Source organism: Hippoglossus hippoglossus, chromosome 13, assembly GCF_009819705.1.
Source record: "Hippoglossus hippoglossus isolate fHipHip1 chromosome 13, fHipHip1.pri, whole genome shotgun sequence".
Lineage (NCBI taxonomy): Eukaryota > Metazoa > Chordata > Actinopteri > Pleuronectiformes > Pleuronectidae > Hippoglossus > Hippoglossus hippoglossus.
Genome location: NC_047163.1, coordinates 4,564,176 through 4,591,894, shown reverse-complemented (window position 1 = coordinate 4,591,894; position 27,719 = coordinate 4,564,176). Strand labels below are relative to the sequence as shown.

The 27,719-nt window shown below is 45.3% G+C and overlaps 1 protein-coding gene across 13 annotated transcripts in view; it reads left to right on the top strand.

Annotated features, from left to right (window-relative positions):
- tenm4 (teneurin transmembrane protein 4) overlaps window positions 1-26,603 on the top strand; it is a 158,210-nt gene extending 131,607 nt beyond the window's left edge. For all 13 annotated transcript variants that reach the window (XM_034604130.1, XM_034604128.1, XM_034604133.1 and 10 more), the window contains 7 exons: window positions 1,367-2,244; window positions 6,690-6,862; window positions 10,557-10,792; window positions 15,431-15,727; window positions 16,876-18,490; window positions 21,309-21,451; window positions 25,692-26,603. In XM_034604130.1, the coding sequence (XP_034460021.1) occupies window positions 1,367-2,244; window positions 6,690-6,862; window positions 10,557-10,792; window positions 15,431-15,727; window positions 16,876-18,490; window positions 21,309-21,451; window positions 25,692-26,450 (4,101 nt within the window). In that variant the 3' untranslated portion in view covers window positions 26,451-26,603. The remainder of the gene's footprint in view (window positions 1-1,366; window positions 2,245-6,689; window positions 6,863-10,556; window positions 10,793-15,430; window positions 15,728-16,875; window positions 18,491-21,308; window positions 21,452-25,691) is intronic.
- The last annotated feature ends 1,116 nt before the right edge of the window (window positions 26,604-27,719 follow it).

The window sequence follows — 27,719 nt, the reverse complement described above, 5'->3', positions numbered from 1 at the left end:
GTACAAACGGACAGATATATAACTGCATATTATCCCGTGTATACTATGTACAATTCAGAATGTCTTTAATCATAACAATCATGTACTTTTCCCCCCAAATAAGTATAATTTATAGCTCTCTCAAAAAAATACGTGTGTTGTTCCTCTCTCTTATCACAAATCTATTAAGTTATTTAATTCACATTTTCCATGCATTTTTAACCACAGACAGTCAGTAGGCAGCTGGCCACTTTTTACTGGCTCCCACAATCGCACAACGCACTTACTTTGCTCTATTTCGTAAAGCTGTCTCACTTGACTAATCTAAAAGGTTCTTTTTATTCTAAAAAGCATAATTAAGGAGTATGATACGGTGGCGGAGGCGGCAATTTATTTCATATTAAAGCGCACATGACCCGATGCTCAGGAGATTTCCTCATTTTTAGTGATAAAGGTCGATGCAATTTGCCTTTCCAGGTCATTATGACAAATTAGTCAACCGCAGTAGCAAGCCACATGAATTCATTCACCTTCCCATTTCCCAGCGGTGGCACAAAGTATTAAAAACACTGCTAACGCTGCTCTTGTGTCTAAAATCTGAACCTGTTTTTGTATTTTGGTCCAGATTTTAATCAGCCTCCATTGTTGCTGCCCCAAGGCTTCTATTGAAATATAGCACTTCATATTATGCTCCTAAGAGATCCCCGTTGCATCGTAAGTGAGAGGGAGACCGGTAAATTGGATGAATCTAATCATTCCAATTTGTTAAAAGCCTGATACATTGTTAGCAGAACAATAAGTCATAATTTAGGATGCCAGAGGCAGGCTAGACTTTCATTTGGTAAAGTGTGCTCCAGTTTCCTTTCAAGGACTCATGCAATCTCTCGTCATTACAAAATTAATAACCCAAAGCGAGGGAAAACAGTGACTTTGTGGAGGTGAGCGATGCGGACGCCCGGTCCTAAGGTGTCCACACTTCTCATGATCAATTGAAAGTGCTGCTTTTTCCTTTCAGTTAATCTGATCCTCTGAATGATCTCCCCTCGTCTGCCCTTCCTCACCACCACCGTTATCGTATTTGATCTTAAATTTCATGTTTTTTGTGGTTCAACCCTTTTAAGAGTAAAGCAACTTTTTTTCTCCCGTCTTATCAGATAATAAATCATTTCAAAAAATGTATCTGCTTCCAGTTTACACTTTGAGATCGCCCATCTCTTTTTGCAGCAGCAGCAGCCGATCTTTTTTTATAAGCACTTTTCAGTGATTCTTCCCTTGAGGGACTGTTTCCCTCTGATAAAAAGAAAAGTGTGTGGATCGATGAGGGCTTGGGTCTGTTCCTGTGACCTGAAGCTGATGTTTTTGGTGTGTGTGTTTGTTTTCCTCTCAGGTGCGTCTCGAGTGGCCCACAGACCTGGCCGTGAGTCCCATGGACAACTCCCTGTACGTCCTGGACAACAACGTGGTTCTCCAGATCTCAGCGAACCATCAAGTCCGTATTGTGGCAGGCCGCCCGATGCACTGCCAGGTCCCCGGGATTGATCATTTCCTAATGAGCAAAGTGGCCATCCACGCCACCCTGGAGTCTGCCAATGCCCTCGCTGTGTCCCACAATGGCATTTTGTACATCGCCGAGTCAGACGAGAAGAAAATAAACCGAGTCCGACAGGTGTCCACGAACGGAGAGATCTCGCTGGTTGCAGGGGCACCGAGTGGCTGTGACTGCAAGACTGACGCCAACTGCGATTGTTACTCCGGAGACGAAGGCTACGCCAAGGACGCCAAGCTGAACGCGCCCTCCTCGCTGGCGGTTTGTCCAGATGGAGAGCTTTACATCGCAGATCTGGGCAACATTCGTATCCGCTATGTGCGCCGAAACAAGCCCTATCTGAATCCCCTCAGCATGTACGAGGTGTCCTCTCCCATTGATGACGAGCTCTATCTGTTCGACTCGAACGGCAGCCACATTTTCACACAGAGCTTGACGACGGGAGACCACCTCTACAATTTGACCTACACGGGAGGAGGGGATCTGAGCAGCATCACCGATAAGAACAAGAACACGGTGATCATCCGACGAGACACGACAGGAATGCCCCTGTGGCTGATGGTCCCTGACGGGCAGACATTCTGGTTCACCATCGGCACCAACACTGCCCTTAAAACTGTCGCCGCTCAGGGTCAAGAACTCGCTGTGATGACCTACCACGGCAGCTCGGGACTTCTTGCAACCAAGACGAACGACAACGGATGGACAACCTTCTTCGAGTGAGTGATTTTTTAAGAAACGTTTTGCAAAACACCTTTATAATCCACATAATCTGGAGTCTGGATCCCGGTTGAGCTGATTATAGATTAGCGCTTTGCCACCGAGAGCAACTAAATAGATCTGTTAAATCTCCTAAATCCAAAATACAATTTGTACAAAGTCATTTATAGAATATCTCTGCAGTAGTTGTCGTGGCAGTAAATGCTATGATGCTTTAGTGAGTAAATGTTCAGAGTTGAAGAGTTCAGAGTTGTTTGGCACGCGAGGTGCCTCCTTATGCCTGGATGTCTACGCCAATCAGAATACAGGACCTGTTCTGGTATGGGTGTAATCCTATTTGCCGTTTACAGGATTACCGCATGATATGTTGCTTATTTGCACCCTTGCTTGCAGTGACAGCATCCAGGCCGCGGCTTGTTTGGAGTTGTTGGGCGCAGGAACATAATAGATTGGACAGAGGAAGTAATTGATCGAGGCAAACCCGCACATTGTGAGGGAACAGTCGGACGCTCCCACGCGCCGCAGCCAGTAAGCCCAGGATTTCATGTTCCTCGTGACTTCCACTGAGCAATCTGTCCCTTAGCTTAATATGCCGTGCCGAGGGATACTGTGCTAACCGGTTGTCACTCCAAAAAAGTGTGATTAAGCAGATCGGCTGGTCAGACATCTGTTACACCTCGCCGGAGGAATAGAACACTCTCTGACACATAATCAGGTGCTCTGTTTAGTCTGAGTAGACATTTATCACCTGTGTTTGATTTGGTTGTCACCCGAGACGGTTGAACTGGAAGAAGAAAAAAAAAACGACGCAGCGGAAACGGCACAAACGCAGCCGTGCATAGGCATTTCTCAAGGTAGAGTGAATTGCCTGAGGCTTAAACAAATCCAGTGGGTGGTTGGAATTCTGAATTATGTCTCTGTAAATGGCGTCTGTTGTTATCAGCTTTGAGCTCAGTCTTACCCATTATGTAAAGAAAACAGTGAGTTGCTATAGCAGCGTTAAGGCAAAGGGCTTTTTGTGAAGATGCAACGCAAACAACGATCGAAAAAATATCTCACCTTGACTTTAAGGAAATAGAAAAAACAAGTGCAGCATTTTCAAGATGTTTGAAAGACGCATGTTTTATTCAAACACAGAGTTAACATGAAAGAAAGAAGGGGGGGGGGGGGGGGGGGGGGTACTGGGATATGTACACATTTCATTCCAGAGTTGCATCATTGTTTGGCTCTGCCTCAGGGGGGACGGCAGGTCATATTCTAATCACAGGGTTGGTGGTTCAATCTGCAGTTCCTGCTCTTCGCATGCTCAAGGGCACTCAGAATGTCCTTGAGTGGAGCAGGACACTAGACCTCCGATTGCTCCTGATAGGCCGTGTATAATAGCCCCCTGCCATCTGTGTGTGTGTGTGTGTGTGTGTGTGTGTGTGTGTGTGTGTGTGTGTGTGTGTGTGTGTGTGTGTGTGTGTGTGTGTGTGTGTGTGTGTGTGTGTGTGTGTGTGAACAAGATACAAAATGCAAAGGGATTTGTTTTAAAGGTGTCAACTTAGTGTTAAGGCCTCTGGTAGATGCTTTATACTGTATTTACTGTGTAAGTAAGGGTTAGAAAGAATAATGGTTAATTTAGGTTGTGGAGCCGTTGATTTCCTTTTTAAACTTGCATTTCAAAAGAGAGAACTAGACCTAAACCAAGGTTATGTTTTCATCGTGGAAGGATTCGGTATCTGTCAAGAGAGATTGAGCGATTTACAACATGTTTGTTGATATCTCAGAGAATAATTAGTCATTAGAAATTTGGTGCAGATTCAAATGAAAATTAAAAATTAAAAATTTGGATTTAGTCACTTTAAATGTGGTTTAACAGCCTATTGGGCCTTGGTGCAGGTATTTGCTCTCCTGAGTGACATTCATATTATTATTTTTACTGTCACTATTAGTAGTAGTAGTCGTAGTACTACTAGTAGTTGTTGTATTGTTATTATGTTGTTATATTTATATAAATTTACAGTTTTTCTCTTTCAAATTGGGAAACGATTCCATACTTTTCTACAACCGAAGCAGATAATCCCTGTTTTAATTTCCACCTCATAGAGTGGTTGTTGTTTTTCTTCCAGAATAATTCGATTGGGAATCACCTGAGGGTCAAAACAATAAGTTGCTATCATCCAGATTGATATCTGCCTTTATCTCTGCTCAACAAAGTGGCTGAATATTTGATGCAATCTAAATTTATTAATTAGTTCCCTGTTCTTGTCCTGCAGCCAGTAGATCAGGATTCATTTGTGTGTCTGCAGAAGTAAAAACGTAGAGGATTGACTGGAGAACAAAGGACATCTGGTTCATCGTCTTACTTTCAGTCTCATCTGCTCTGACGTCTACAGTAAACGCAGATGCTCCGCTGACCTCCTAATGTTTCTGTTGTAATGATAAGTGCTCACACTTAGGGGCTACTGTAAATCTATTAAATCATCTGAAGGATGCCTAATTGTTCTCTTAGCCTCCAATTAACAGGCCAGTGACGCTTCTGTTTAGCAGCAAATGTGAATAAGCTGCTGGGTTTCGAGAAAATGTTCTTCGGCTGATTAAGTACATCAGGAACAGCAACACCTCAATCACGTGAAACATCTTGTCTGTATGTTTTCATCTTTACGGTCATTAGCCACACGTGTTCCGAAATGTACAGGCAGCAACTGGAAGTGAAAGCATGAGAGCGACTCTGTGTAAAGCAGAGTTTAGGTATGCTACAGGGGACGCTGATGTGAAGTGTCCGGCCTATTGTTGGGCGCCAGCGTGAAAGGTCACGGAGTTAGCATGTGACACAGGGGTGATGCAATCTGAATGGACTTGTGTGGCCATCCGTGGGGAAAGCAGTCCTCTCCCTTCTGCTGAGAACGCTGCCCCCGCATGCCCCTCATGTCCAGAGAAAGTAAGCTAATAGGCAGCTGAGCCGAGGCACGGCCATTACGGCTCAGCGGCGGAGCCCGAGGAATGGCTCTAGCTCAAGGCCCTAATTGAGACGGAGAGAGTTTGGGTCAGTGATCAAGCTGGGGTGTGCAGCATCGCTCAAGACTGAGATTTCTGTCTTGTGGCCTCAGTCTCTCGTGCGGAGGTGACGGCAAAACAGGGATACACCCTTTTGTCTGCAATGAATGGAGCAGTTAAAAGTAGCGGGCCAGATAACGTGCGGCTCGTCTTGCATTCGCTGCGAAAACTTTGATTGTTACAGCGGGAGAACGAGTCGCCGATAAAATACAGGCGGTATCAAAAGAAATCAAATGCTTTAGATATAAATGACTCTGCTATTTAGTGTTTCCTGAAGTGGAAGGCTGGGGTTGAAATGCATCTATGAATCCCAGTCCCTGCAGTTGAAATCAGATAACGTTTATCTCTGGGAGATGATTCCTCCCTCACTCTTCCTCTCCATATTGGATATTCGAGATGGCAGCGCTGAGGAAATATCCGTAAACCAGCACCCACCATCTCATTTATTAGAGGCTTTATTATGGCAGGCGGCAGCGTCGCAGAGGGCTTTCCAATCTGTATTCAGCGCGCAGATAAAAGTCTTCATTCTAAGTAATGCACCGTTCACTCACTCCTATTCTGGAACACTGGCAATCTGAGAGATTTCAAATTGTTCCATGCTGATGTGCTCTGTGAGTGAAATGAAACAATCTGGCCACTCGTGTTCCTGTTTGTGATGAACCGACTGATCTCTGGAAGGAGTCGCACCTCGCCGCTCCCGTTTCACAGACTGCATCACGAGATTAGGGCCACATCGCTAATCTTTTAAACTAATAAGCAGATTTTCCAAATGTGACGAGGTGTGTGCTTTTTTCTTTTTTTCCTTGTCAGTAAGTGCGTCCATCCTTTTTAAAGGTTACCCCCCAAGCTGAGCATCATTGATATTCATGTCTCGTGCACGCCCTGTTGGAAGAGCTAGAAAAGTTCAACTCATTCGCGACGTTGCACATTTTGCACGAGGTTGTGCTGATTGTGCTCCGGTGATTAAAACCAATAGTTTTTGAGTTTTATTACCTCCGGCTGCCAACGTCGATGGATTTGTTGTCGTGTTTACTGCCGGCGTTTGACGCATTTTCACAATTTGTGACAACCAAGAGGGAAATCTCAGGCTCGGCAAAAAAACACTCCTCCTACCGTAATTACTGCTTGATCAGTTCATCCTACAGAACAACTCATAATCACAGTAAATCAGAGGTGACAGAGCAACTCATTAGTCACATTTATGCACCTTCATGAATTTTATGCAAACCTGACCAGCATTTATGATGATGATGATGGCGTCTTTATGTTTTAACAAATCTCACCCACGCCGGGTAAATCTTTAGTCCGGGCAAAGCGCTTTAGATGATTCTGCTTCTGTTTTTTCGCACAGCTTCAGATGACACCCCCGTTTCGTTTTGGCTCACATCGGTGTATTTCTTTGCAGGTATGACACTTACGGGCGCCTGACTAACATCACTTACCCGACGGGCCGAGTGAGCAGCTACCGCACGGCCGCCGACAGCTCGGTCCGCATCCAGGCGGAGGGCTCCAACAAGGAGGACATCACCGTCACCACCAACCTGTCAGCCTCTGGCACCTTCTACACACTCATGCAGGGTAAGTGTCTGTAGGTGGAGCTGGTGATGTTTAAGGTGTTCTATCAATGTCAGTGACGGAAACTTTTTTATGTATAAAGTTATTCTCACTTACTGTAAATATCATAAACTTCCAGCGCTGCATTTATCACACTTTTATATTTAAGTACTCTGGACATATATTCTGAAAGCGACACCTATTCTAAAAGATTTAAGCGTTTTTCAGACATGCACTGAACTCACAATAATTGTAAAATATAATCAAAAACGGGCATAATCTCCTGAAATTACCTTGGGGGGGAGGGGCTTTATGTGAGAAGACAAATGTCAGAGGCTCTGAACAATCTGGAGTTTCCCTTGCCAGCTCCCCAATACAACTCCAGATGAAATCCAAACAAGGCAATGTGAGAATACAGCAGGAGATTATCCTGAAGTTTTTGATGAAGTTTATAAACACGCGATGGAAACTGAAAAATACAAAAAGTTTACTAACTTGGTGGCAATACGAGCCAAGGCCAGGGTCAGTGGTTCTCCACCCCTTCGCCAGAACACTCCGGACATTATCCTGTTGGGATCTAACCCCAGAATCCCCTGCTGCGCTCTTCATACGTGAAAGGCAAAATTCAGAAAAGGTCTGGACCACATTGTGCAGACATTTTCCAGAGTTCTTGTCTAAAAACGTCTTTAGTGTCAGGGATTGTCCAGAGTCGCCATTGTTGCAGGGTTTAATGTGCTTCTCTGATCCTGTAAGGTGTGTTGTCGGGGCCGATAGCTCTTCGTACGACGTCCCGAGACAAGTAGTGTTAGATAAGGGACGAGAGAATGAGCGATTCAGAGACTGTCACTTTGGGATGGAGCCTCCTAGAGTCAGGGATTCCTGAATGGGAGACGAGCTCCCTCTGCCAAAGTCTGGTGTGGTGGATAGTTTAAACTGGACCTGGTAAATTGTTCTTTGTCTCTGGACATTTTCATATAAAACATTTCAGTACACAAACATATTTCAATTGTTTTACCATTCTGTGGTGGAGGCTGACCTCGGATCCAGATCCCTGAGTAAATAAGACTTTAACCTCCTGCATGGTTAAAACCAGGAGTCAGATTAGAAACCAGAAAGGCACTCAGAGAATCCATATCTCCACCAAGACCCGACAGTCCCCCTATGAAATCACATTTAAATTCACCAGATCCAGATTTTTATTTGGACCTGCACCAAATTACACACACTCATCGATACCAGTTTCCTTAACAAGCCAGGATTTTCTTTATCAAGATCCATTATTCTGCAGTTCCCTGGTTATGTGTCCCACAGTTTGTGCGTAATCCTGCTAAACGACAGACAAACACACACTGATGGAAACACAACCTCTTTGGCGGAGGTAATTATTTTTGTGTGTTTCGAGTGAACAGACTTCAAATGAAGATGTAATGACTCATTGCTTATCAGTCACAGAGCTTTCCCACAGTTGAGTTTATTGCTGCTCTGTTTTTTATTAAAAAAAAAAATAATAATGTTGTGCAACCTCCATTTACCAAAATGGAAATTGAATTGATTTTCTGTCATAAAACCCAGCGCTGGTTGTCCATAGCAGATCCTCCAGGTTGAGGACATTTAGCGAGAGATGCAGACAGAGGACGGACGGATATTGTGGTTTAACCCGCCTGGTTTGTTTTGATCATTTTGTCTCACTGATGTTCTGTTTTGATGAGCTGGTGTTATCTTTGAATTTGCCTGGACCTGCTCCACCCGCACCTTACACCTGCTAATGTTTGATTTGGGTTTGAACGCGTGTCCTCCACCCTCTCGTCGTTCCCCCCCCCCCCCGACTCGCTGCAACAGAAGATGAAACTCTCCAGTTTCTCACTGTTGCACAAAGGGAGCGGTCACCTCCGCGTTGTGACCTTGTCTTAGACATCTGCTGGCGAGAGGAGCGGCGCCAGGAATCTCTGCTGTTAATTAATTCACTGTTGTCGGTCTTTGTACGCCTGCAACTGTGGCGATCACATAGCACACGAATGCACGGCCTTAAAGATTTCCTTCCTGGTCATCTGTTAATGGGATTGTCCTCCTCCTCCGCGCGAGCCTCAACGCACCGCAAGGTTAATTGTGTCGTTACGTGAAGCTGATAACCATAAAATTAAAAAGATTGCAGATTTAATTTTTTTTTTTTTTTTAAACTCCAATCAGGTGAAGACTCATCACGAGATAATAAAATATGTCGTGTATAAAAGCCAAACATGACTTTTTAAAATGTGAATATAATATTGAGATGAAACCAAAGTAAAAATCATCAATCAGCCTGAGAGTCAAGTGTGGAGTAATGTCATCGTATTGCACTTGAGTAGCTGTTAGTTATAATAACTACAAGTGAACTGTAACTGTATTATTAAATTTTTATTATCTAACTAGGCTCCGCGGGGTCTTAAAAAAAAATCTTAAATTTAATAATAAGAAATGAATATGTCATAATTATGTTAACGTTCTGTCCGCCGTTATTTTGACAGCGTGAATATTGTGTAATGTCCTGATTTGTATTTGATAAATGAAAATACTGAGCCTGAGCATGAGGGTCAGGTGTTCTATCATTTGTTTTCCTGTAAGCAGACCACAGCCCCATTTTACATGTGAGCGCAGGTCAGATCCTTCCCCTGCTGCTCTGTGCGCACATGCATTAGCGTGAACATCCCAGTTCAGCAGTATTTTCCAGCTTCATCTGGTCCCAGAGGCCTCCTTTCGGGCCGGGTGTGTCCCAGAGGCCTTTCGGTCAACCGTCCGAGGTGTCGGCATGATGGAGCGAGGTGAGGGCCAGTGCAAGGTCAGGCCCTGCCTCCTCCTCCTCCTCCTCCTCCTCCTCCTCCTCCGCCCGTTTCTCTTGTCTCCGCAACACAACGTGTCCCGTGGCGCTCGCTGCGTAAGAACAAAGCGCGAAACTCCGACCGATCACGTGATGTCTATTGTTGTTCTCTGTGATTAATAAAGAAATCGTCGCAGCCACTTTGCCCTGACGTGTCAACACGAGAAAATTAAAGTGCAATGTTTTGATTTTCTTTTTTTTCCTTTCTGTTAAATGAAGTCAACTAATTAATTTAATGTTTGACAAGCCATTAATTTCCCTTTGTTCTTAATGAGAATAATATTCATCCTGGTCCCTGTCAGTGGACCGATAGGAGGCGAGGAGGAGACATCTCTGATGAATGTACATGAGATGCTCAGTGGAAACATTAGTCACTGGTCTGGAGCTGGAACACAGGCTGTCGTCACCTGGGGACAGTAACAGACAGGCTCAGATTTATCCCCTGAGAGAGTGTGTGTGTGCTTGTGCGTGTGCTTGTGCGTGTGTATGTGTGTGTGCATGTGTGTGTGTGTTCTTGCACTTGCGTTCCGCCCTCCTTTTCTCTGTGGCCACAGGCAAGCTTGAATCTTTGATAGTTTTCATTCTTCCATATCCTCGAGGCTGCCGCAACAGCTGTAAAACTTTACTGGCGCTGGGAAACCTCTCACTATTGATCTTTGTTGTCACAGACCCAATATTATTGCAGGGGTTCAGTTAAATACTGCTGTTAATGGGTTTCTTTTTCGCTGAGCAGCCATTTTGGGTCATTATGTTTGTGTCTGACCGGGATGAATATTAGATTTAGTCCTCTTACTTCAGCTGCAAAGAGGCTGTGATTGCGAATTCCTAATTATAATCATTTTCCCCCCCACGCTCCCTCTGCAGATCAAGTACGCAACAGCTATTTCATTGGTCTGGATGGCTCGCTGCGGCTAGTGCTGGCCAATGGCATGGAGGTCTCCCTGCACACCGAGCCCCACCTGCTGGCTGGCACCGTCAACCCCACAGTCAGCAAGAGGAACGTGACCCTGGCCATCGACAATGGCCTCAACCTGGTGGAGTGGAGGCAGAGGAAGGAGCAGGCCCGCGGCCAGGTCACTGTTTATGGACGCAGATTAAGGGTAAGCGTGCCAGCTTGCGAAAAGTGACTGGCGCTCGCACACACTTGAAAAGGATCACAAGGTGACTGTTTAAAAATGGATGAGGGTGAGGAAAATTTCTATCTGGCTCAAAATGGAATTGAATTCCAGCCTCTTCCTGGATGTGACCGCGCTCACTGCAATTTATCCTTGAATGAAAAAACCTCTGCATTCTTCAGCATGAGTCTGAGTTTGTGGGGCCGGACACATTCACAACCTCTTCACTGGAGGTGAGTTTGTCAGGAGGCAACTTTCAGACTCACTGGGATGTGCGTCGCCAAATGAATCCTAATATGATTAAAGCAGCTTTTATCTTAAGGTTTTTAACAAGTGACTCAGCATTTTGCATCGTACTGTGTCAAAATGCAAGATCATTTGAGGAAAGAAAATTGAATCTGGCTCAACCTCTCATCTAGCAATGCGCTGCAGGGGACTATCACTTACATGCACACATTCCTTGGGTCATTTTAGCATGAATAGTGTAATCCTATTGTTTGTAGCTTATATTTACACTGTAATAAGCTTGCAAGAATTAAAATATCGTATATATCATCTCTATAAACTGCCGTGTAGTGTTTTGGGATTCATCGGTCTCTCAGGTGTTTTACAAAACCCAACTTCCTGAATCATATCAAAGCTTTTCACAACACAAATTGCATTTTTTTTTTAACTCAGACTTCTTTTCTTTCCTCTGAAAGTGTCCAATGACTCAAGCTTGGCCGATAAAAATCTGCCAATATGAGGCTTTCGCAGACAAATTGGTATCTGTGTTTATGTTTTTGTCGATATGAAAATCTTTATTTTACAGAATAAACAATGCAAAAGGGGGTTTGATAACGACAACTTAGGAATCATTGCCGATTCTTTTTCAAATACATATAAATTGGCTGACATATCTATTTTTATATGCATCCATCCTGTAAATCAACAGGTCCCTTCTCATGACAGGTCAAACAGCCGATGTTTAATCGTACAACATCTGGTTATCAACATTAACACGTGGAGAAGCAGCCAAAGATCCTGGCTGATTGTCCTGTTATGTTTTTCTTAGGGTTTCCCAGGCAAATAACAACTTGGTTTAAGTTGTCTTCCACATTCTCTGGGAGGTGACACCGCTAATGGGGAGGTGCCACTTTGTCTGTCGTTGGCTGTTCATTTAATGGCCCTGTTGTCCCTTTGGAAGTGAAAGCTTCTAATGTATGTTACAGACAATGGCCCCGGGGGCGAGATAGGAAATGGGAGCAGCCTAATGGCGAGAGCAGAGGGGATGAGCAGAGCTGGAATCATTGAGCGACCTTGAGTGGCATGTCAAGTGATATTATGTGGGTGGCTGGGTGAGTGTGTGGCAGGCAGTGTGAGAGCGGGGGGGGAGGTGGTGGGGGGGGGATGGGGGTCTCGTGTGCAGAGCAGAGTGATGCATGAGAAAAAGGAGAAAGACTTCACAGATCCTCGTTCTGCTCGGAAAGACCAAAGCATTTAGGTTGTTGCTGTTTGTTTATCAGACTGTAAACTTTGTTACATTGCGGAACTGCACGTGCGTGTGCTCGCCGTGTTCTGCTCCTCGTGTCCTCGGGGTAAGTGGGTTACCCCCCCCCCCTTGGCCCGCCCCACCCTGCCTCACCACAATGATCATGATTAACGCCGCCGAGGCACAATAATGGTTTATCTCCTCGGAAGAAAAGCCCACCTCTTACAGTGGTGTGCACATTAGGAGAGCAAGAATCCTCAATCCCTTGAAAGCGACAAAAGGCTAAGATTTGCTCTCCGCTACACAAACCGGCCACCTCAGACACCAAAGAACCAAGTCGCCTGACAAGGGTTTTGGGATCTGACAGAGATTCTGTGCACATTCACTACACAAGCTAATAAATCAAATCACATCGGATCGTTTGGCTAACTTGCTAAACCTCTATCGAAATGGGTTTACCTGGTTCTGATGAGAAACGTTTTCCCATCATCAAGCAAGGAGAACAGGGACAAGTCACAGCAAACAAGCAGAAGTTATTTATTTATTCATTTGGCATCTTTTAGCTCCTTCTTCGTTTCCTCCAACCAACGTCCTCTTCAGTTATTTTCGGCTGCTCTGCCGTGATGTCCGTACTGAGAGTGTCAAGCTACTCATCTCTTATAGCTAGTTACTAACTCTGGCACTGGTTGTTGTGTGACGTTTACCGTAAAGCAGGTCGTAGTGCTCCAGGGGGCGCTGTGTGCAATAACCGACATGCCCTTGTTGCTATTATTAAGTTTGTGAACCATCTAAATGATGTCGAAGCTGTTATTTTAAGTTATAAAAACATAAAGATACGTGGCTGATATCTCTGTCTCATCACAGCGTCTTATAATGTCTTTTTGTTCAAAAGGGAAACAAGTTGGCAACAAATAAAATGATAGAATTAGTTTTCTTTGATTGTTGGAATAAACAAAACTGATGTTATTGAAGAGCGAGTAATTGTTGAAATTATCATGAAACTGTTGAAAGACGCTTTCACTGGTAAAGCGACAGATTGAGGTTGTCACTCGACACGACCGTCACTCGTATTGATTGAGAGATGAGACGTCGTCTGTAATGTTTCATGTTGAGGAGACTTAATGTAATATTCTGGGTCTAATGTTCTGTAATAGTCTTTTTTCTACACATCTCCTTTTCTTTTAGAAGCTCCTTTTTAGAGGCGATGTCCAATTTAAAATGATTCCTCTTGAGTGGGTTTCCATTCTCGAGGGATCGTGGGAACTCTGATATGAGAGAGAGGGTTTTTTTTTTTTTTTCACCCTGTTGAGTCTCTGGCGAACCCCATCCTGGCATTCGGAACTTTCTCTCTCTTACACCTTATTTTATTTTGTGAGCAAACCTCAAACACAATCTTGTCGGACAGGTGGCGGCCCTGTGCTGCCTGCGACTGCCGAAGTCACTTATCTGTAAGAATATAAGTAGTTTAGGAAATGTCCTAACAAGTGGAGCAATTTCTTTTTCTGTCAGTGAAATCTGTATGTGAAGGTAAAATAGAGGATAACAAATGTGGTCCACCTTTCTATTCCCTGACCCCCCCCCACCCCCCCCCCCCCCCCCCCCACCCCCCCCCACCCCCAGTCTCAGGGATCAGATTGTTTGTGCCACTCACACACAATCGTCTTCCTCATGAATCTGTTGCTTTTAGTGCAACGTAATCCTCTCAATTAGGTATCAGTGACCTTAATTGCCTCTGGGGTAATTGTCCCTTCACAGATGAGAGACCTAAGCATCCTTTCCCCCCCCCCGACGTGAAATTGAAAAAGTGCGGCTTCTCAGCGAGCCCGCCGCGGCCTGCTCCGCGGCATGTGTCTGGGCGGCAGCCAGAAGCAGCTTTCTGAGCCGCCTCAAGATGGTTTCAAGCCTTGCCAAGTATTTCAGCTCGCCAAATGGTAGCACACCTAAAGAGGAACTATTAGGGGGGGGGGGGGGGGGGGAGAAAAAAGACAAGAGCACAGAATCAGAGGAGCAGTTTAAAGAGACGTCTTCGGCTGTATTTTCAAAAAACTACCACATGAAGTTAGTGACTGTTTGAGGATTCGCTCTGAACTACAACCCAAAGTCACTTCATTTATCTTTCCTCACTAGCTTCTGCTCACAGAGGCTGTTGGAAAACATGAGACGTTTTCAGACAAGAACTCAATTGGATCTCGACATTTTGCCTTTTACATATTTGAAGGTCCTAGATCCTGAGTTGTAAAGTCATTTTTCCAACTTCAGTCTTTTGATACAATTTGAAGTTGGAATATGAATAATAAACTAACACTGTAAGCTACTAGTTTGAGCTGTTTGTAAAATTTCCGAGTTTGTTCCAACTTGAAAACAATTTTTTCCGATTATTCCACCTAACGCTCAGATAGATGCATTCACAACAACACAGGAATATGTCCGGAGCAAGTGACTCGGACATCAGTGTTCCCACATTCAGCCCCTTCTCAGAAGAACGTCCGGAGCTCAGTGTCTGGAATCCTCGACGTTGGTTGATCTTGTTGACTGCAGCCCAGGAGCTGCCTCCTGACTAGAGGAGGACAGTGGATTCGTCTCTGTGACCCAGACACGGCCGTTACACTGCTGAGAGCCCTGCTCGGCTCTGATCCAAGGGTCAAAAGAGCCAAACAATGCAAAGTGTCATTTAAACAATCTTCTGAGTCACACGGCAGGAGAATTGATTTTCTTTTTTTTCTCCCAATTTACAGAAATGGCTAAATAAAATGAGAGTCATCTGCGCCGGGTAATTCCTTTCAGTGCGCAGTGAAAATGAATTTAATGATCAATGTGACTCTAATGTTTTGTGCATGAATAGACAAACTCCCCCTAATACCGCTGGATTTTTAAACAAACAAAGAAATATGGTAATTCTTATAATTTCATCACTTCAGTGGCTCCTGCAGTCCTGAGATACAGCTCCTCTGCTGTAATTAAAAGCTCTGAAAAGAAAGAGGAACATAAAATAATCACTTTGTGATTAAAGCTCTCCTCATAAGGTCCCACCTTGGAGGAGCCAGGCACCGACTCCTGTTAGTTCAAGCATCCAAACTTGTTTATTTCCTCGTGGTGGAGCTGATGAGGTCTAATTACATTTTTCTAATTCTCCGCTTCCCTCTCCTCTGTAGGTTCATAACAGGAACTTGCTGTCACTGGACTTTGATCGAATCACGAGAACAGAGAAGGTCTATGACGACCACAGGAAGTTCACCTTACGGATCCACTACGACCAGGCTGGACGTCCCACTCTGTGGGCGCCAAGCAGTCGTCTGAACGGGGTCAACGTCACCTACTCCGCCGGGGGGCATGTGGCCGGCATCCAGAGAGGCACCATGTCCGTTCGCATGGAGTACGACCAGAACGGCAGAATCACCTCCCAGATATTCGCTGATGGTAAATCTTGGAGCTACACATACCTTGAGAAGGTAAGAATTGTTTGCACTGTAACATTGATTAAATGGTTTAAAGATAAAACGTTAAATAAGAGACGATGGGGACATGTTGTACCGTTAAATTGTGGAGGTGTGTCTGTGCAAGAACCTTGACGGGAGTCTTTAGACTGGAGTTAAAAGTTAACTTGTAATACTTCAGCACTGTTTGTGCCGCATTATCAGCTTCGAGAACAGATATCAGCAGAAATGTAATTAAAACCTGTCTGGTGCAGCACGGATGTTAGACTTTGTTCTATCCTGACAGCAGAGTTCAACCTGTAAGAATGAAATGTCACTTTTTACTTACTAATTGAAGCCAAGATTGTTGAGGAAAAGGTGAAGCGCTGCGATTCTCCGCTGTAGACGAGGGGATATGAAAATAGCTCAGAGTCACCTTGTCCACGGTCTTTTGTCGGTTTTTCAGTAACCTCTAAATGCCGAGATGGCGGCCGCGTGTTGTGACAACCACAGAACAGATTTAAAGACTTCATTTAAGACTTCAAACCTTTGAGTTGCCGACTTTGGTCCCTTTTTATTCTGTTTGAATCAAAAGCTCCAAGAAACAAGTAGCGGCCTGTTTGTGAGATAATCTCTGAAGGAAAATGTTAATGTCGGAGGAATATCAACAACTCTTTCTTTCAAGATGGAAATTAGATGTGGTCCGACTCAGACTTGCTTACGTGATATGTTATTGCTTTTCACATTTTGTTCGTCCTCTTGTGGACAGGACGAGTGACTGGTACATTCACGATTTGACTTTTGTTTTATATAATTCATATTTAGTACTTTTTTTAATTTGTATCTTCCGTCAAGGATGTTATGTTTCCGTCTATGTTTGCTTGTTAGTTTGCAGGATTACGCAAAAATCACATGAATGATTTCCATGACATTTTGTTGAGGGGTGGGTGGCGAAGGGAGGATCACATTTAAAATTTGGTGCGGATCCAGATCAGGGGGCGAATCCAGATACAGTGTTTTTAGTTTTTTATTTATATATTTGTGCAATTTGGTGCAGATAGAAATCCAGATCTAGTGAATTTAAATGTGGTTTCATAAGGGGACTGTTCTGGTTTGCACTCTACTGTGTGCCATTCTAGTTAAATGTAATTATAAATTACTTCTTTTTTCTTTCCTCTTTACAGTCCATGGTACTTCTGCTCTACAGCCAGAGGCAGTACATCTTTGAATTTGACAAAAACGACAGACTCTCCTCTGTGACCATGCCCAACGTGGCACGGCAGACCCTGGAAACCTCCCGCTCCATCGGCTACTACAGAAACACCTACCGGCCCCCGGAGGGTAACGCCTCGGTGCTCCAGGACTACAGCGAGAACGGTCAGCTGCTGCAGACGACCTACCTGGGCACGGGCCGCAGGGTCATCTACAAATACGGCAAGCTGGCCAAGCTGCTGGAGATCCTCTACGACACCACGCGCATCGCTTTCTCCTATGACGAGGTGGCGGGCATGCTGAAGACGGTGAACCTGCAGAGCGAGGGCTTCACCTGCACCATCCGCTACCGTCAGATCGGCCCGCTGATTGACCGGCAGATATTCCGATTCAGTGAGGAGGGCATGGTGAACGCCAGATTCGACTATGTCTATGACAACAGCTTCCGAGTCACAAGCATGCAGGCGGTCATCAACGAAACCCCGCTGCCGATCGACTTGTATCGCTATGACGACGTGTCTGGCAAAACAGAGCAGTTCGGCAAATTTGGGGTAATCTACTACGACATCAATCAGATAATCACCACGGCGGTGATGACCCACACCAAGCACTTTGACGCTTACGGCCGGGTGAAGGAGGTACAATATGAGATCTTTCGCTCGCTCATGTACTGGATGATGGTGCAGTACGACAACATGGGCCGAGTGGTGGCCAAGGAGCTGAAGGTCGGGCCTTACGCCAACACCACGCGCTACACGTACGAGTATGACGCGGACGGCCAGCTGCAGGTGGTCTCCATCAACGACAAGCCTCTGTGGAGATACAGCTACGACCTGAACGGCAACTTGCATCTCCTCAGCCCTGGAAACAGCGCACGCCTCACGCCGCTGCGCTACGACATCAGAGACCGGATCACTCGCTTGGGAGACGTCCAGTACAGGGTGGACGAGGACGGTTTCCTCAGGCAGCGAGGAAACGAATACTTTGAGTACAACTCCGCCGGCCTGCTGATCAAAGTGTATAACAAAGTGAGCGGCTGGAGCATCAAATACCGCTACGACGGCGTGGGCAGGAGGGTGTCGAGCAGAAGCAGCGCCGGCCACCACCTGCAGTTCTTCTATGCTGACTTGTCCAGCCCCACTCGGGTCACACACATGTACAATCACTCCAGCTCGGAGATCACTTCTCTGTACTATGACCTGCAGGGACACCTGTTCGCCATGGAGCTGAGCAGCGGGGATGAGTTTTATGTGGCCTGTGATAACATAGGCACCCCTCTGGCTGTGTTCAGCGGCTCAGGCCTGATGATTAAACAGGTTCTCCACACAGCGTTCGGAGAGGTCTACCTCGACACTAACCCCAGCTTCCAGCTAATCATCGGCTACCAGGGAGGCCTGTATGAGCCTCTCAGCAAACTGGTGCACATGGGAAGACGGGACTACGACGTCCTGGCTGGCCGCTGGACCACGCCCAACCACGAGATCTGGAAACGTCTCAACAGCAACCACATCGTGCCATTCAACTTGTACATGTTCAAGAATAACAATCCTCTGAGCAACAACGAGGAGATAAAGTGCTACATGACTGGTGAGTTCACGTCATGTTCAACACAGAGACAAATCCACCCGACCCCTTCTTTTGCAGAGGATGGAAGCTTTGGCAACCCAGAGAATAGAGAAATAAATGTGTTAACAAGTTTCAAAACGGAGATTTCTCCAACCACAGCTGCCATCTTCTGCAAAGCGGCAAGCAGCAAACATCTCAACTCTTCAGGCAGATTCTACATAGATGCAGGACTTTCTGTAAAATACTCAGCTGTAACAAGAAGATAGGTTTGAAGCAGCCCCAAGATTATCACAATTTTACTGGTAAATAACTGTGTATATACAGTAAATGGCAGTTTTTTATTAAGTCAGCTTTACTAGATTCATATCATTACTTCCACCAAGGAGGTTATGTTTTCGTTTTTTCTGTTATTTAGCAGGATTAATCAAAAGCTGCTGGATGGATTACCACAGAACTTGGTGGAAGGATGTGGTATCAGTAGGAAAAGAGCCCATTTAATTTTGGTGCAGATCCAGCTCAGGGGGCGGATTCTGGCACGTTCTTTCTTTAACATTGCAAGATTGGGCGTTTTTGCATCATTAACATTGATTTCTCAGAGAATAATTCATGTATAAAGGATAAAAAATCTGGATCTAGTGAATTTAAATGTGGTTTCATAGTAATAGGACTCTTGGGCCTTGGTGGAGGGATTTGCGCTTCATGTAGAAGAAATTAAAAGTAATGGTGGGATCGTACCTTAAGCCTCAGACCTGCAGGAAACTTGCTTTTTCTCCCAGTTCAGCAAACTATTCTCCCTTCAGGTGTTGACGCTGAATTTTTTTTATTTATTCTAAACAACAAGCCACAAATGGAAAAACAAATCCTGCCAAAATTAAATTTGAAATGCAGTGTGGGGGGAGAGAGAGAGAGAGAGAGGTTTTTTTTTTCCAATAGCCTCCTCACAGGGACGCTGAGCTTGTTTTTCCTGCTCTGCTGTTTGTCTGCGTGCACGTGCGTGTTGCTTTGCATGCGTGTGCCCAGTGCCCAGTCGTTTTGAAAGTGCTCAAAGGGAACAATGCTGTACGGCAAAGCCCCCCCCCCACCCCACCCCCCCATCTGTTGCTGAACACTCAGGTCCCTTCCCAGAAATATCACATCGTCCTGTGTTGCTTTGTGGCAGGGAGGAGGTAAATGGCAGTGAAAGCACCCCAGCGGAGAGGCAGAGCACAATAGATCCATAGAAACGTCAGCCAGGGCCGGTGGTATCAACCTCTTTGGCTGCAAGTTAAACAGCATTGTTAAGGATACTCGCTGAATACGACTGTGGTTTGAACCAAACAAGCCTCGGCCAGATCACATCACAACTGCGAGATAGAATTCTCTCCGTTGATGCTCACGCTGGCTGTGAAATAAAACAAATTTTTTAACCTGTTATCCTTCATTTATTAACCTGTGTAGACAATGATGAGAGGGAAAAAACAGCCACTTCTTTGTTCCGGCTGCTCTCCAGCTCGCCGCTGCTCTCTGATCAACAAAGCCATTTAGCCTTCTGCCAAACAGAGAAAGGCGTTCGGCTTCACAGTCCACCATTAGGGGCCGACCGGCGATAGAATGCTAAGCAGACTGTTAGATATACTGTAGTGGCTCTCCGTCTCAATTGTGATTGATGGCACTGACATTTCCATTCCTTTCACTGAATTACCCGGGTCCTTTCATTGTCCTCAAACAAATTCTTAATTAAAAAAGCTTTGTCAGGTGCGACAGTGTGGCGTCGCCCGTCTGTCACAGACTTAACCCCCGAAGTGTCACGGCAATGATTCTGCTGTCCGTAACAAACAGGCCTTTTTTCTTTTTCTTTTTTTTTATCTTCCAGTCGTGTCTGTCGCCTTTTTCTGTGTTTTTCCGAGTTAATGACAACTTATCACCAGGAATTGGCAGCTGCACCTACAAACGCAGCTGCTGTTATATGACCCGCGTTTAATTTGATCGCACGGATTTGAATCTCCGACATGTCACTTGCCTGCTTTTTAGCATCTCATTAGAGGATAAAACCTGCTGAGTCCTCGGAATGTCCTGCGTCCGCGTCTCGGCTGCTTTGAAATGACATCAACTTTCAGTGTGTAATTATCAGACACTGGCAGATATCACTCTGGCGTTTGTGGGCCCCAGCTGTGTGTCATTAGTGTGGCACCTGCAGGAGTGGACACGAGTCCGTGACGCCGCCTCGAGTGTTTATTACAGCTCGTCCACTTCCACAAACAAATCAAGTGCTCCGAGCGACTGAGGAGTTTATTAAGGAGACAAGCACTTGACTGCAGAATCCCCAGTGTCAAATGAATCCTCAGTGTTCAGCATGCACAGTGTAATATGTGTGCTGCACGTGCGTGTGCAGGAGTCAATTTGAAACTTTCCGAATGCAGTGAAAACCCCTGAAAACTGTTTACCAACTTAAAAAAGAGTATTTCAATTCATGCCATGAAAATTAAACGTAAGAAAATAAATATTAACACAATCTGATTTCATTCTGTGCTATTTTTTAGGTAATTTTCTGTTCGATCCCGACCGAGTTCGACCTGAAATATAATTTCAAATGTTCAGTGTCCAGACTCTAATAACAAATACCATAGGTGTTTCTATAGCAGCAGCAGAACACAGGTTTTAAAGACATGCTGAGAGAATGTCGAACTACAGACTTAAAGTAAACAAGTGTTTAAATTAACAAAAGAATAACAGAAAACATACTGAATTGAGATATTTATGAACCGAACCATATACATATACACAGTAACTGGTTTTAATTTTACAGCTCATCTGTGTCTACATCACTGTTTGATCTTCTGTTTGAATCCCTCCTCTGCAGATGTTAACAGCTGGCTGGTAACTTTCGGCTTCCAACTGTACAACGTCATTCCCGGCTATCGGAAACCAAACACCGAGGCCATGGAGCCGTCCTACGAGTTGGTCAGGACCCAGATCAAGACCCAGGAGTGGGATAGCACCAAGGTAAACCAAGTCACTCTCACCTCTTCCTCTTGTCAACTCACCACAGTTTCACCCTCTTCCACCTCCTGCCCCTCTCCTCCGTTTCAGCACGATTAGAGAATAGACATGCTCCATGTAGCCCAGAGTCCCGGAGGAGCTGCCAGCCATCGGGCCAACACACAGCCCAGTGAGCCCTGCCCCTCGTCCTCGTCCTGGGGAATGGGGTCAGGCTAAACAGCTCTTGTAATTGTCCTGCCATTAGGGAAATTCACTCTCGATTCCCTCCACCACTGCCCATTGATTTCATCTCAGTCTTACACCGTTAGCCAAGGTCTGAGGAGTAGTAGACATGCTCTGATTCCCGCGTTTATCAGCCCTTTTAAGTTGCCCCCAACTCCCCTGAATTATTGAAGAGGCCAATGTTGTTGTCTGGGGTTTGGTTACAGCTCGACTGGTGAATGCCACCCATCAGGAGGTCAGAGTCATGTCGAGCGACACTCTGGCTGCCACCTTAACACAGCAGGGATTTGCTGTTATATAAAAACGTGTTCTTGTCTATTTATAAGCCTAAAAGCTTATGATGAATACAAGGTTATCTCGTTGTGTGACCTCTGATCTGACCAGCCATCCATAATAAACAGGCGATCCAACCAGGCATATTGACCAGAGGAGGCAGCGGCGCCAAAGAATATAAAGAAATAGATAGTAGTTGTAGAAAATTCCAGTTATGTCCTCATCTAGCGTAGACACTCCGGGGAGTGGGGGTAAGTGTGAAAGGCCCCGGGGACGGACACGTGCACGCTGCTCGTGCCCGTCGGTCCACAGAGGATCTCTGAACTCACCCAAGGTACCGATCTACAAAGGAGCGGCAACAGAGGAAATATCTAATTCAATCCAGAGACATCCCGGGCAATTTCCATTTCAAATATTTGAGAGCAGATACTGTGTGATGGAATAGAATAAGAGATTAGAAAGAATAAATGCAAAAAGAAAGCATTCGCAATTCTCACTGAATCAATGGAGGAGTCAGATCTGACAATTTAATCATTTTTCAATCATTTAAAAGCAAATTTAGCTTTTTTTTACATTTCTTAATCACTAAAAACATCTTTCTTTGTAAAATGTGTAATTTCCACTTCACATCAGGCTGTGTACATTTTATTTCCACCGTTCTGTTTCCTAGAAGCACTCGGGGTTAAAAGGACTTGTGTTCTGCTAAATTGAATTAGTCACATATGCATCTATATTCAGTTTGCTTCACTCAGAGACACGACGCACAAGTTGATATGATAATATTTCCTGAAAGCTAATTTTTCTCGCCCTTGCCTTTCAAGCGTGTGTTCAAGAATATCCGTGATCGACTGTGATATCTCTGAAAAAACCCTGTAATCGAGGCTTTAAATAGCAGCGTCAGCCCAGATTGGAAGACGTTGCTTGTGTTTGTGCGGGGAGCTCGTCCGTCAGCGCGCCTCTGAAGTACCAACAGTAAACGGTATATTAGGAAAGATGGAGATAATGAGGCTTTAACCCACGTATGTGCCGAGGCCTGATTTCTCCTTATGCGGAGTTCCTGCTTCATTCACTCGCGCCCCGTGCTGGTTAATGTCATGTTGATCCTCACTGCAGATGGACACACCAGCCTAATTAAATATAGGATTCTTTTGAAGCGTAAATAGCTTCAAAACCACACATGGTACATCCTGCGCATCCCTGGCACTTTATTTGTATTTTGTACAGGACAAAAGTACGCCCGCCGTTCCATCTCTTTTCATTCAAGCCCCTATTCCGCCGCGCTGCTGAATCCGCACCCAGATTGAAAAATGCCACGAGGGGCCAGACAGATGAGGTTTGTGCTGCACAAGGCTTGATCTCTCATTCTGCCTTGTGCTGGAGGCTGATTGCGCCCCATGCGATGTGAATGATGCCTCTCCGGGAGTGTCCCGGGAGGCTGTTTGACTAAAGTGGAGGACGTTGCCCCCGTTCCTCCTGATGCCTCCGGGACGTCTGACCGGGTCACACTGTTGGCACGGTAAACAAACACGGAGTGGCATGGTGTGAAGTGTCCCCCCCCCAGGCCGTCGCTCGTCAGGGGCCCAAGAGCACAGCTGCCCCCCCTCGCTGTCATATGTTTCCCCTTCATGCAGGATCTGATGTGGTGTCGCGTCAAGGAGCGGTGGGGGGGGGGGCAGATGTGCTCGTCACTCAGCCCCACCCTGTCCCCCCGGCCTGCAGTCTCCGTCTAACAGTGAGACAGAATAAGAAACTGTCAGGAGGACTTTGAATGTGACTGGTTGACAAAGACTCCTCAGGACGCTCGCAGCCTCTCATCTCGGGCGCCGGCGAGAAGGCGCCGTGTTTAAAACGGCCTTTTGGTCGCCGCACAGACGCGTTCAGGCGACCGTCTCATCGCTGGCCAGCTTCCATTTCATATCGCTAACATCTCTCTCTATTCCCGAAGAGCGTCTCTTGTCGAGAAGTATTAAGACAGAGGATTCATTTTGGGTTAAAGGAAACGTGGCTTGATCTCAATTGAAAATTCAGAGGGCGAAGCCGCTTGGGTCTCCTAGGTTGTGGTCAACCACTGTTATCAACGTAGACTTCACGTCGTGGTCGACTCGAAAAATAAGATTCAATTCCAGCGTTAGATCCGAGTGTTTGTCTTTCATTTGCATGTTAATATAATATTATGTAAAATGTTGGTCAACAGTAGTCGTCTGTGAGTAAAGACGGGTTTCCCATTTACAAACAATGTTTTTTTTTACACACACGCCACCTTTTGATACACATCTGTCAACCGTGGCAGCTGCGTCTTCCAGTGAGGAGCAGCAGCGAGTTCCTGTGATGCCACACGAGACTATAACAACAAAGTTAACTCCACAGGAAGAGAGACGTGGCCTGTGTGTGTCGAAACACATCAGCCCAACTTAAAAGCTCGAGATTAGCATTTGAAAAAAACGCCGTCATGCTGTTTACCTGCTGCACGAGTCAGGAGCTCTGCTGTGCTCACCGCGGTTATTGTATTTGAAGCATTAGCATATATGAGAATCCTGCTCCTTCCCCCAGAATACACCTGGAAACTTCCAGCTGTGTTAAACCAAAGCAGAATCTAATATTGGAAATGACTGCAGTGTAAACAGGCGGACTGGTATCGATGGGCTGCACAGGATCATGAAAAGAGACTCTGAAAGGAGAAAAGCAGGTTTCCATATGAGGATAGTTTTCTTTTACTTGTAGCCACAGCAACAGCTTTTCATGTTGATGATGTCTTTTGCCCGTGGACGCAGACACTCGTCTGTAGGGGACGAGATCTAAACTGTACACGAGCTACCCACAGATCCCTGCTTCTTATTTAGTGCAGCGCGGCCGTCAGGAGACTGTAATTTCACCCTTTTTCAAAATATCATGCCTGTCACGAATGATCAGAGAGATTTGCATTTGCTGAGCAACACCTCTGCCCCGTGCCTCCGCTGTGCGCGATTCATTAACGGCTTCAAAGCTTCACAGATTTGTTGTTTGCTTCTGATGATGAATGTGAAACAATTACAGAATTATTTATATGCGGCACATTGTGTTTTAAAGATATTTCATATCGACATGTTTTTTCGTACCACCTGTAAGATGTTATTATACCTTATACCTCATCGGCTTAAACCAATTGGTGGCATCTGTCATCCTTATATAAGTGGATGATTATTAATGAATTAATGAATTCAATCTCACATTGAGGAGGTGGGATTTATGATCTATACAGCAGCCAACCACCAGGGGCGATCAATACAGTCTATGATATATAGTAATGAAAGAAAGAACTGTAACTATATCCGGAATGAAAGATTAAAATAAGAAACTCTGCGCTGTGACCTTCCTGGTCCAGGTCTGAGCAGTCAGGGTGAAAGTGTTTGTGTACGTGTGTGACATCACGTTAACACTCTCTTTACAAAAGGTGTTGAATCTTTTAATTCCAGTCGAAACATATTAACACAAAAAAAAAGAATATTTTAGCACTGACTGTAAAATGTTTGAGGTGTTAATGAAGCGGTTTGAATCTAATGTCATCTTGAAGCACACTCTCCTGCTCGGTCTAAGCTCAGCTGGGTTAAGATAAGGGTTAGAATCCCCGGTGTGCAGCAATCAGAGGTGAATATTTGGTCAAGATGAACGTCTTAAAACGAGCAATGGAGGGATATTGTGTAAATCTGACAGAAATTATATTTTAGTGTGTGTACGTGTGTCTTTAAATCGTGTTGTCTTTGTCTTGCAGTCCTTGCTCGGCGTTCAGTGTGAAGTTCAGAGGCAGCTGAAGGCTTTTGTGAAGCTGGAGCGTTTCGGCCAAATCTACAGATCCAAAAGTGCCGGATGTGCTCAAACCGAGAGCAAGAAGGTCTTTGGCTCCGGCGGCTCCATCTTCGGGAAGGGGGTGAAATTCGCCATCCGAGAAGGTCGCATCAGCACCGACATCATCAGCTTGGCCAACGAAGATGGGCGCCGCATGGCCGCGGTGCTGAACGACGCGTTCTACCTTGAAGACCTGCACTTCACCATCACAGGCACGGACACGCACTACTTTGTCAAACTGGGCTCGGTGGAGGGAGACCTGGCCCTCATTGGCATGACGGTGGGCCGCCGCACGCTAGAGACCGGCGTCAACGTGACGGTGTCTCAGGTCAACACGGTTCTCAATGGCAGGACTAGGCGCATTACTGACATCCAGCTGCAGTACGGCGCCCTGTGTCTGAATACGCGGTACGGCAGCAGCGTGGACGAGGAGAAGGCTCGCGTGTTGGAGCTGGCCCGGCAGAGAGCCGTCGCCCAGGCGTGGGCCCGGGAGCGCCAGAGACTGAGGGACGGAGAGGAGGGCTCGCGAACCTGGACCGAGGGAGAGAAACAGCAGCTCCTGGGCTCGGGGAAGGTGCAGGGCTACGACGGATACTACGTGGTTTCGGTGGACCAGTACCCGGAGCTGGCGGACAGTGTCAACAACGTTCATTTCATGAGACAGAGCGAAATGGGCCGAAGGTGACATGAACATGAGGCTCTGGAGGGACGGACTCACATGTAGGACATGGGGACTTCTTGCCAAAGACAGTTGTGTACATGACCACTTTTTTTTTTGTTGTTGTTTTTTCTTTGACTGTGCTCAACTTGGTTTTTAAAATACCGTAAAAAAAACTATAAAAAAAAAACTTAAAAAAGAGAAAAACATGGTTGCAATCAGTTGCACTGTATTAATAGAAGAGTGCCCTTCTCCTTTTGAAGATTCTTTAACAGTCTTTGCCCTTCAAGTGCGGCTGCTAGAGGATGAAAATTTGCGATGTCTGTGACTTATTTTTGTGACTCCATTTCCTCATCCCTGTTGGTGATTCTGTTCAAAGGAATCCAAGAGGAGTCCTGGTAATGCATTATGTTCACCGGCTCACTCCGGTGCCAGACTTGCAGATTGTTATTCACAAGCTCGCTCCATTCTGCCTTTTTCCGCGCCTCAGCCAAGGAGATTCCTTCTCTTTTAATCACTTCTTTTTTATACTTGAAACCCTCATAGCCCCAGTCATCCATAAATGATGAGAGAGATTTCTGTTTGGCGGTGGAGCCCTTCATCACCACGAGCTGTACTTGTCGAGGCACCTTCGTTCCTGTGATGTCTTGTCATTTTTTGAAGAGGAGGCCTGATGCTCACGCCGTGGTCCTGGCGTGGAAAGGCTTCGTCCTGAGCGCGCACGTCGGCCGCCTTCTCCATGAACTACAAAATTAACAGAACTGCTTAATCATGCTTACGATGTGTGGTGAAGCCAACAAAGGGATATGAGGTCACTTTTTTTATTTCATCGTGTGTGGGGGTTTTTCTTTTCTGACTGGAATCGTTTTGTTTTTTTTAATCCAAGTAAGAGAAAATGAAAACAGAATAAATTGTCCTTTTTTTGATTTGACTGTGGTCAAACAACTCAATTCTGAAAATAGCGATGAGCCAACGAAAATACCGTGGCGCTCATGTGTGTATTAAACGACAAAAAGTATTTTACAGGAATGGTTTTGAATTACATTTTAGTTTTGTTTTATAAATAGCTATATGAATTAACAGTATAACAAATGTGAATTTAAAGAAAATGTGAACTATTGTCCCTTTTATTGTTAATTGTTGTACTTGAACAATACTTAAGGGTGTTTCAACACATGGAATAAACTATGACAGGTGGTTTAGTTAAATCAGTTACTGTGTTTTTTTTGTTTTATTAGACCAGCTACGTTTTTACTGATGACTCATATGAAAGGCAGTGTTTGTTTTTATCATCGA